The following is a 10,180-nucleotide window of genomic DNA, read 5'->3' as shown; positions in this document are numbered from 1 at the left end:
CAGATTGGAGGTTTTGTTGCTGCTCCGGCGTTTTCTTAGCCTTGGAGAAATATCAGCCGTTCAAGCTTCACTTCATTTATCGCTTTTAGGGGTTTAGGTTCAGCTTTTTGCAACTGTTAGCTGAATTTTGCACTATTTTTTTTTCTTTGAACGTTTTCATGAAAACTTAAATCTTCAATTATTTTGCGTTGATTTTTTAAAAACGGATCCAAGTGTTCTTGCATTTTAATGATCAAATAAAATTGTTATGATTTAAATAAAGCAAAAGCAAAGCACATTTTCTATTAAACTGTACCAAACAGTCATTTTATTTCACAAAGACATATGGGACATATACTGTATATATTTATATATATATATATGCATTTATATCAAAAACACATCAGCTGACATGTCATTTCCAAAATAAAATAAAAACGCTTTTCCATTTGCACACAAAGCCCAAGTCATAAATGACAAGAAAAGTGACCAAACATTTGAAATGTGGAATACATTTTCCAGCACACACTTAATATTGCATACACATCAAACATTAAGTGGAGACGTATCGTCCTTAGACGATCTCTGTGCTGACGGGAATAAGTCGCGCTTTTGAAAGGCCACCTGAGCCACTAGATTTCTGCAAATAGCCTGGAGTTGTCCAAACGCCATGAGACGAACCCATCCAGACGCACACGTGAGTTATATACTGGAGGATACCAGCAGGAGCTGGTAAGCAGCAAGTCAAGCTCTGGGAGGAGCGTCGTCAAAGGTCTCAGCTTGTTCATGCAAACAACAGATCGTTGTAGGAACATTTCCTCAGTGTGGATTGTGACAAGGTGCAGAACACATTCATGAAGACTTCAACATTTTCAAAGAAAAGATTGAGACAGAAAAATAGTGTATCGCTCAAAAAAAAAAAAAAATAGTGCTCTTCTCTGTACAACACACCTGACCCTCTGGCCTGCAAGGCTTCGGATGTACGAATGCATGGCCGAGTAGCAGACCGTGCTGCTAAGACGTCCACTGCGTTTCTGCTGCGCCTAGTGCTATTCCACAACATCCTGTTTGAAAGGCAAGCCCGGTCGACGCGGCTTTCGTCTCCAGCTGAAGGCCGATTCAGAGAATGGGGTGAAAACACAGATTATTATAAAAGCATCACGTCTGAGAAAGGGCAAAGATAGAAAAACAAAATCAATGTCTGTGTATCCTAACTAAAATATTCAAACAGCATCTATAGATCATATCTAATAACTTAAAAACTTAATTTATTACGCAAGAGGATATTGAAAGTCAGATTCGCTCACAGCATAAACAGTTTGAAAAGAGGTCCATAGGCAAGACTACAAAACTTGTTGATGTGCGCTCCGATGGTCCATTTATAGAAAGAAGGATTCCTCAGTCCTGCAGTGAGAAGCTTTGGCACAGAAAACACCTTTTAGGTTTGACATGTCACAGAGGAACACTCATGCAGGCCCCGCTGGAGATGTGAGGACCACGAACATGCAGAACAACCATACTGTCACGACAAGGGAAGGTGGGGAGGCAGAGGGCATTCTGGGCAGGAAACGCATCAAAAGAAGGAAAAATTGAAAGAAACTAAGGTTCATATGGATGAATGTTGGTGAAGTCGGAGCAACCATTTAAAAAAAAAAAAGTCATAAAAAAGTAAAAGTCATTTTAAGGGAAAAAGGGTGATTAAACCCTCTAAAAATGAGAGTAATGCTTAAGCACAAAGTGGTAGTTTTCCTGCTGCCTCTCTTTATGTGAAATCCCGGACTCACACAGAGGACTCCACCTCTCTGGTGACAGCAACCTCCGCCTCAGTCCGAGGGCCCCCCTGAATGCTGGGAACCTGCTCCGAAGCCTCGCTGATCACCTCTAGGCCAGAGGCAGCAGCTGCTTTAGAGTCACTGGCAGACTTCTGTCCGCAGCACAGCTTAGGAGCGCACTGAGTCCGGCAGGAAAGCTCGCACTGGGAGCCTTGAGTTTCGGAGTTAAAGGTGACGAACTCAGGCTGGATGGTGGTGGCGTGGATGCCCTCGTCGTGGAAGAAGTCCTTGATGCGTTTGGCCACATCCATGTAGGACGTGGGGTCGTGGCATTTGATGTGCGCCGTGGCAATGATTCTGCTTCCTGCCAGCTGCCAGATGTGCAGGTCGTGGATGGCCAGGACGCCGTCCAGGCTGAGCAGGCGCTCGTTGAGGCGGTGCATGTTGATCTGCTTGGGGACGGTCTGCAGCAGGATGAGAGCGGACTCTTTGAGCAGAGGGTAGGTGGTGTAGAGCAATATGCCCACCATGATGATGCACAGCGTGGGATCCAGGTAGAGCACCCAACAGGGCCCGGCTTTTGTGTCCGTGTCCTGCAGATCCACTAGAGTGTGGTTGATGTGGCGGTGGTCTGTCTTGTGGCTGTTGATGCACGGGTTCGTACAGCTTGGACCTTCGCAGGGCTTCCACACGAAAGTGAAGATGACAGAGTTCACCACCACGATGACGGAGCCCAGGGCGTCCCCCAGGACGTGCAGGAAGACGCCGCGCATGTTGAGCTGCGACGACGCATCGGCCTCGGATTCCATCTCCTCGAAGTGGGTGTTGCCGTTCATCTGCACCTCTGTGCTGTCTTTACAGCTGACCTCTGCAGAAAACAACCGTAGAAGAAGGTTTAGACTTCTGTAGTGTCACACTACATAATCACATAGACTTTGACCTCAAGATACCAGCAGCGAGTTTAAAGAAGATTGTTGTTCTATGCAACATCTGCGTTAGTCCACTGTGATATGTTCAATCACATCAACCAACATGTTTTCCCTTTTGAACAAAAGCAGCTTTTCTGCAGAGGGCTCCTCAACCTTGTGACTGATTCTTTAGCACAAGAGCTCGGGGCCATGCGCAAACCAGTGAAACACAGAAAGCAAACTTCGCATGTGGCATCTGAGTCTTCCTAATTCAGATTTAGTAACAAAAAGGCAGAGCTTAGGAAGCCGTTTCTCTCAGGGCACCTCCAGGTCGTTCATCAGGGACTAATGATGTGTCCGGGGCTGTCGAGTCCCAGAGTCTCTGATGTATGACCCACTAATAGCAATCGGTGTACAGGGGTGGAAGAAATGAAGGTTCATTTATTGAAACTGGCAGGGCTTAACAAAAGAGGAGGGTGTTCTTTACTTGATTTTAACCCTTCTTTGAATGAAGAAGGGAGGAGATAATCTTATTTTGAAATCCTTATGCACAGAAAAGATGTGTTCATAGAAACACATGAAGGCGAGGCTGTCATCAGCATCACTGAAGGGGGTCTTTTTTGAACACAAAATAAAGGCTACAAATCCCAGGTTGTTTTGATAGCTTTGGTAAAGGAGTACTTCTCACAAAGCAAGAAACGTCTTGCTTGTGTCGCAACACTTTTCAGGGATGTAGTGACTCAACAAATTATATGCATTTGAAAACAAATAAATGTCAAGACTGAAGCTGACAAGAACACAATACAGATTAGTCAGGCAGTTGTTTGAAAAGCTGATGATTTAAGGTGGAATCTGAGCTGTTTACAGTAAGATTAGGCTCAGTTAACGCCACCATGTCAAATATAATGCACGTTTCCATACATACCCATGCTTGGTTTGGTGTTGCTGGTGTGATTCCCCACCAGGTAGTTGGTCTCTTCTCCAGCAGATCCGTTCCCGGCCTTCTGGGACTTGCCATGTTTCCCCTTTTTGCCCTTACCCCCGTGAGAGTGTCCCCCGTGCGAGTGGCCGTGGCCTCCCCCGGCGTGCCCATGAAACAAGCAGAGTCCCAGCAGGTTGATCAGTAGCCCCGCCGCGCCGACCCCGGCGACCACCATCGGGCTGTCGATCTCATGGGGTTCGGTGAAACGCTCCACCGCCTCCAGCACGATGGTGAAGCACAGCGCCGTGAGGAAGACGGCGTTGACCAGAGCCCCCATCACCTCCGCCCGGATCCAGCCGAAGGTGTTCTTGTTGGTGGCCTGAGTCTTCTCGGCGAAGCGCACGGCCACCAAAGCCACGATCAGCGCGATCACGTCGGACAACATGTGAAAGGAGTCCGACAGCATCGACAGAGACGAAGTGATGCGACTGACCACCACCTCCACCAGGAAGAAGCCAAAAGTCAGTGAAAGCATACAGAGCAGGCGCGCTCGGTTGGGTTCGCAAGCCATTTTATAAATTTACTAGTATTTTTAATTCAAGTTTTAGTCTAGAAAATGTCTAAGATGTACGACAGACACCGGGACGACGGTAAGCTAGCTCCCTAACCTACGTTTAAGCTAACTGCTCCAAACAGACAATAAAATCCGAGCTACTGCGTCTTCCCGGTCTGTTTTTATCTACCACCCGCCACCATCACTCATCTACACCCAACGAACACCGCAAACATTTTTCCACAAAGCCCTAAACCTGGTAACCGTGTGAATACACCGTGTTCTTTTCCAGGATATTCCAGACTCATCTGCCGACGATTTCCAGTTTGCAGACGGTTGAAACTTTGCACCCGAGCCGGGCAAAGTTTTCACACGGAACACGAAGGGCAAGACCCGCCCATCACCGTTCCCATTGGTGAGTGGAAAACTAGAACCCATGTGATTGGTCTATTTCACCAATCACGCAAGTAGGAGGCGTGACTTAGCAGGACAACCAGGGTTGCTACGCACGCTGTCCACAACTGAAATCCCGCGACAACTCATTTCCTTTTTTTTTTTTTTTGGTCAGGCACGCTTCACTACAACTACCCTGGCTTACTCCTTCATTTGGATGGACTCACATTTGTTTTTATTAGAAACTGATGACCTCTCGTGGAGAGCAGACGTTAAATTGTCATTGGACTATGAGATTTACTGTTTCTCTTTTAACTCGTTTATGTTGATTGCTTCAAAGCAACATTTAAAATCATTTATTTACTCTTTGAATTCGTCTGTTCATAATAAATAAAAAACCCATTTGTGACATTTTTGTTTATTAATTTTCAACAGTGGTTCATAAAATCTTTTTTTTTAATGAAAGGGTTGTTAAAACAGCAATAATGTGCACACTATTTTAACACTTTCAACAGCTGCCATTGACATTTACACAATCTATAAATCATTTAAAATATAGTTGGACAACAAAGAGAGCAACAACAAAACTTGAAATACACAAGATAAATTAGCTTCACTAAAATGCCAAACAATTATTAAATAAAAACATAAAATCCAGTTGTAATTCAGTCATGAAGAACATCAGGATGCGCTCAGCGTATGCCGAGCATCTGCCTGCTCTTGAATTGGCACATTTGCTCCATCTCGCTGAGTTTTTGGGCGCGTAGCTTTGCAGCCTGCAGTCTCAATTTCATCAAGTCCTGAGACGTTGCACTCTGGCGACCCTCTGGCTGCTCATTCTCTATGTTTTCACCAGCAAAGTGGACCTTCTTCTTCCCAGGAGACAAAATCTCCGCATCTAAAATCAAACAGCAGGGATCTGATTAACACGACTTGAAAGCGCTTTTTAATAATCAGGCAGATTTCTTTTGTCAAGAATTTGGTTTGAGCTGAGAATGGCTTTAAAACTTGTTTATTGAATAAAAGTTCATTGTTAGATTACAAAAAAAAGATACTTTATTTACTTGATATAAACACAATAAATATTTCATTCATTCATAAATTCATAGCCCAGCTGTATCTAAGTTCAGTAAGTCCAGAGGTCTTTGTTGGATTCCCCTACCTATGTCTTCGAGAAAGATCAGGTCCTTCTGCTGCTGCAGCTTGTAATTTCTCAGTAAACTCTCTGCTCTAAAACAGAACATAAAAAGTAAGAATTGACTCAAGGATTTTACACGATAATTCAAAAACCAGCAGTTGTTACATTATGCAACAGACAAAAAGAGAGACTACCTTGCAAGCCTTTCGTTTGTGAGCTGTTCACGAACACACAGCTGTTGCTCCCTTCCTGACAACAGAAAACACAATTTATTTGTACAAAAAGAGAGATTATTGTTGAAAACAAAGTTTAGAAAAAAACACCTTGCATTTCAAACTTTTGTGTGTGGACAGATGTGATGGCAACACTTTGGTTGAGAGGATGGATAATCACGTTCCGACTCCTCAAGCGTTTTATAAGGAACATCAGAAACAAGTACAGCAAATATAAAATCTACCAGATTGAAGCATTTGTGAATAAATGTATTAATCAAAGATTGCTTCGAAAAGGGCTGCTTATAATTATTAAGAGAGCAAGACACCCCAAACCCCTTTCTTTGGGATGAACCCATGCGTGGGAACAGAGAAATGTTTTCTAGTTCTTGTGCAATTTGGCAGCGGAACAGTTCAAGGCCTCAAATGTTGTTTCACAATTTCAGAAAAGTATCTCAGACTCTGATAAGTCAAATCCAAAGGACTGGTTTCTCATTGAATGGAGGCCGCTGCACTCAGAATAACCAAAGAACTATATTCTCCCCTTGATTTAGCCTCAGAAATAACTTAAAGCCTTACTCTCCAGCCTCTCCTCGCGCTCCTTCAGTGCTTTCTCCCTGTCCCGCAGAGCCTGTTCCCTCCGCCTGAGCTCCACCGCTGAGACGTGGGGCGCTTCACTCAGCCTCTGCGGGGGGCTGCTGGAGTCTGCCGACTTCCTTCGGGGTCGAACTTCTGACTTTCTCTGCTCATCCTCGACCACGACACTCAGCAGACTGCTCTGAAGAATAGACTCCACAGACGGCCTCAGGTAATCCTGTCAAAAAGCAGACTGGTGCTCAGCAGATCGTCTATTGCAGGATGAAAACAATCAATCCTTTATTTCAGACCTTCAAGTTGAGCATTCTGCTGATAAGAGAGTTCAGTTCCTCGGAATAACGGAAAGGAATTCTTCTAAACTTTCCTTCCCTGATCTTCTCTGCTAACTCCTTCTGGTTGTAAGCAGTGAATGGAGGCCTCAAAGAGGAAAAAATCCAAACATGAATTCATTAGATCAAACAGCCGAGGGAGCGGATGGAAAAGCTTAAAAAAAAAAACTTACGATAATGCGCAGAGTTCATACAGCAAACATCCCAATGACCAAATATCTGACTTTTCATTGTATGACATCCTATTTATTTGTTCCTGAATGAATAGAAAGTGTAAAAAACTAATCAATAACAAGTACAATATTTTTTTTACCTTGTAAATGTCCTTTAGAGATTTTTTTTAGAGAAAAAATAATTTAAAAAAAGCCAAAAATGTTAAATAACTTACTGGAGACATGTAGTATGGTGTGCCAACAAATGTCTTTGCAAAGCTGGTGTCGTGGTTCAGAATCCGAGCTAAACCGAAGTCGCCGAGTTTTACGTTCTGGTTTGCATCGAGGAAGATGTTGGCTGGTTTTAGATCCCGATGAAGGACGGTGGCTCTGCCGTCGCGCCGCCGGTGACACTCCTTTAGTGCCAGAGAAAGCTGCACCATGACTCGCAGGATAAACTGCTCCTCCAAGTACTTCCTGCCATTTAAAAACAACACATGATGATGCAGATAGAAAGAGGATGACTGCTTTTTCTTTCTTCCCATTTGCTCTATTTACCTCTCTTTGATACACTTGCTGATGAGACAAGACAGATCGCCACCTTCACAGTACTCCATGATGATGTACAGCATGGTATTACGGCGGTCTATAATGCGGTCGTAGTACCTCACAATGTTTGGGTGCTTGAGTTCCCTCAAGAGGTTGACCTCTGAGACCAGCATCTGTTTCTCACACTCAGCCATGGTGCCATAATCGAGCTCCTTCCACACAAGAATCTAGAGAGCAGAGATGCTTTAACCATCAAGAACATGTTCATCTTAGTCCTTTTTTCAAACTTAAAGTTCAAGTGTTTGAGTAAAAAATATTATGTTTTACTGATAAATGACAAAAAACATTTAAATGCTACATTTCCTTGATACTGAATTATGTTTAAAGATTTTTTCTTGTGAAATTAATGTCAGAAAAACTGTAATTTCCCAAATATTAAAGTACATTTGTGTCGTTATTGATTTACAGAGAAGCAAGTCATTGTTTTTTTTTTCATGACTTATCAATTAGATAACATTCACACCGTGTATTTATGTATCTTTATTTAAGAAAATACTGTATGCGTGTCTTGTGCCATAAATACTCACTTTCCCGTCACTCTTTCGTTTTATTTTCTGGCATCTTCCATAGGAGCCCGAGCCTATCGTGTACAGCACTTCGTAGTCATCAACACAGGACGGCATCTTGCCTTCGTCAACCGAAACCAACGTTAAAAGTTTCCAAACTTCACGTTAGCGTCAAATGTAAAGATAGGCCTTAGAAAAGTTGAACATCTAATTCAAGTAGTTACTTAAATTATGTTTTTTGCTCATCCAGATAATAAAGAAGTCCAAAGCCGATCTCCTCAAAACACTCGTGTTCTTTGGCATCAGTTGAAAACACAGGAAGTGCTGCTTCTCCGTTTAAATCGGTGCCAGAATTCTTACCTCTAATTGGCTCGTTCCCACGGGCACGACGGTCTCTGATTGGTCAAACAAGGACGCATTTGTTCACGTTGCTAAGAGCTGAAAACCCGCGAGATTAGAGCGGGAAGAAGCATGTTTATTCCCTGTCCACTAGAGGGCACCAAAAACAAGCAGTAGATTTACGGATTTGTTGACATATAATTGAACATACTAGATACAAATAAAACGTTTATTTGGGGAACGTGGGGAACAATTTGGGAAACAATATTGCTACAAAACACTTTTTTCGTATTATCCACATATAAATTGATTTTTCAAATAAAGCCAAGTGCACTTTTTTCTTTTGCATTTAAAATAACTAGTCACATGAGAACAATCCTTCGATTGAATTTAATAAATTTAACCCTGTCGGTAGCTTGTAAATGTACTTAAAGGTCACTGGCTCATCCAACAGCATTTTCTAAGCATGCATTCTAAGATGGATGGGAAGCAGATCCTACAGTCATCGGTCCCTTGATTTGACCTGCAGGGCAGTGAAAGACAGTGACCTCTCACAGTGCTCCTACATCTGCCATGGCTCTGAATTCACTTCATTGCTTCACTGCAGCAGGATGCCTTCTGGCACGACGGTTTAAGGAAAAAAATGCTGGCGTCACATTGTATTTTTCAGACTGAAACACAGAGCGAAAACATTCAAACGGCTTTGGATCATCTCTAGCATTGTGCACCTTTTCATCCCTTTTCTGGTGCTGTGACAGATTGACAGGTGGGAAGTAGCATGTTGGTAATTTCCAGCCCGTGAAATTGAAGCGTGACTGGAGCAAATCCTAACCACGACAGCTGGTTTTTGTGAACGTGTGATCCGTACTGGAGATGGATGCAGCGTCTGGGACAGTGGTCTAGCCTCTCAGTGGGGCAGCCAGCATAACAAGTCAGATTATCCCCACAACTCTGTCTGCTCTTGAGAGAGTGTTGGACCGGTCTGCCAAAAATCCCTCCGCCAAAGGTCACTGTTTCAAAAAGCTGGACATCAGCCAGGGACAGTTGTGAGGTGGAAGAGAGAGGAAGGAGAGACACCATTGGAAAACTGGCAGCTGAAGACAAGACGTACAGGTGGCTCAGGCCACTGTGATGTCAACTGCCCCCCATTAGAGGGAACGAGCAGAGCCCGAGCGACAATAACCCCCTCACCTGAGGCACAAATTGGTGTCGCAACAGTCGTTGTGACTTAAGACTCCTTTTTCTGGGTCCAGAAGCAGGAGCAGGAAAAGATAGCTCTATGGTTATTGCTACTTTTTCTATTTTTGTTGAATTTCATACAAAAATTGTGTTTTTTCCCACTAATTTATTTTTTGTATAAAAATACAGGGAAAAAAAAATCACAACTCAGGTACGAAACCTAAGGCAAACTCCAGTAGAGGATGAACACACTACAAAATACACACTCACTGGGGGGGTGCATATCGTACTCTCAGACTTAAACTATTCGTTATGTCAAGTTTGCCATGTTGACTTCTTCCCTCCTTATTGTGTTTTTAGACAATAATACACTAACTGAATCCTGCTTAGAGCTTTAACAACCTCTGCATCGTTGTTTAGAAATAAAGCAGTGTCGTCTGCAAACAGCTAAAGGAATGGTTCTCCATTGCTGTCATGAAAGAGGAGACAGTGGCAGAAGTTGTCAGTCAGACTTCCTCCCTACTTTTGCCAAATTATCCCTTGGTTGTGTTAATATTGTGTTTACTTTACACAATAGTTGCACAATGACTCT

The 10,180-nt window shown here is 43.3% G+C and overlaps 2 protein-coding genes across 3 annotated transcripts; both read right to left on the bottom strand.

Annotated features, from left to right (window-relative positions):
• Positions 1 to 273: 273 nt before the first annotated feature.
• slc30a1 (solute carrier family 30 member 1) lies at positions 274 to 4,508 on the bottom strand. Its single transcript, XM_004083565.4, has 2 exons — positions 3,585 to 4,508; positions 274 to 2,619 (listed from the first exon to the last, which is right to left on the bottom strand). Exons 1-2 carry the CDS (start codon positions 4,150 to 4,152, stop codon positions 1,760 to 1,762), a joined length of 1,428 nt encoding a protein of 475 aa, XP_004083613.1. The 5' UTR covers positions 4,153 to 4,508; the 3' UTR covers positions 274 to 1,759.
• Positions 4,509 to 4,929: 421 nt separating this feature from the next.
• nek2 (NIMA related kinase 2) lies at positions 4,930 to 8,418 on the bottom strand. 2 transcript variants are annotated; one of them, XM_020714465.2, is made up of 9 exons: positions 8,092 to 8,418; positions 7,622 to 7,731; positions 7,192 to 7,432; positions 6,977 to 7,059; positions 6,765 to 6,891; positions 6,457 to 6,691; positions 5,860 to 5,914; positions 5,690 to 5,757; positions 4,930 to 5,425 (listed from the first exon to the last, which is right to left on the bottom strand). In XM_020714465.2, exons 1-9 carry the CDS (start codon positions 8,185 to 8,187, stop codon positions 5,220 to 5,222), a joined length of 1,221 nt encoding a protein of 406 aa, XP_020570124.1. In that variant the 5' UTR covers positions 8,188 to 8,418; the 3' UTR covers positions 4,930 to 5,219. The 2 variants fall into 2 exon arrangements, with proteins under 2 accessions (XP_020570124.1, XP_004083490.1); XM_004083442.4 differs by having other exon boundaries at positions 7,514 to 7,731; positions 8,092 to 8,417.
• Between the last annotated feature and the right edge of the window lie 1,762 nt (positions 8,419 to 10,180).

Source organism: Oryzias latipes, chromosome 24 (assembly GCF_002234675.1).
Source record: "Oryzias latipes chromosome 24, ASM223467v1".
Classification (NCBI taxonomy): Eukaryota; Metazoa; Chordata; class Actinopteri; order Beloniformes; family Adrianichthyidae; genus Oryzias; species Oryzias latipes.
This window is presented reverse-complemented; position numbering and strand designations above follow the sequence as displayed.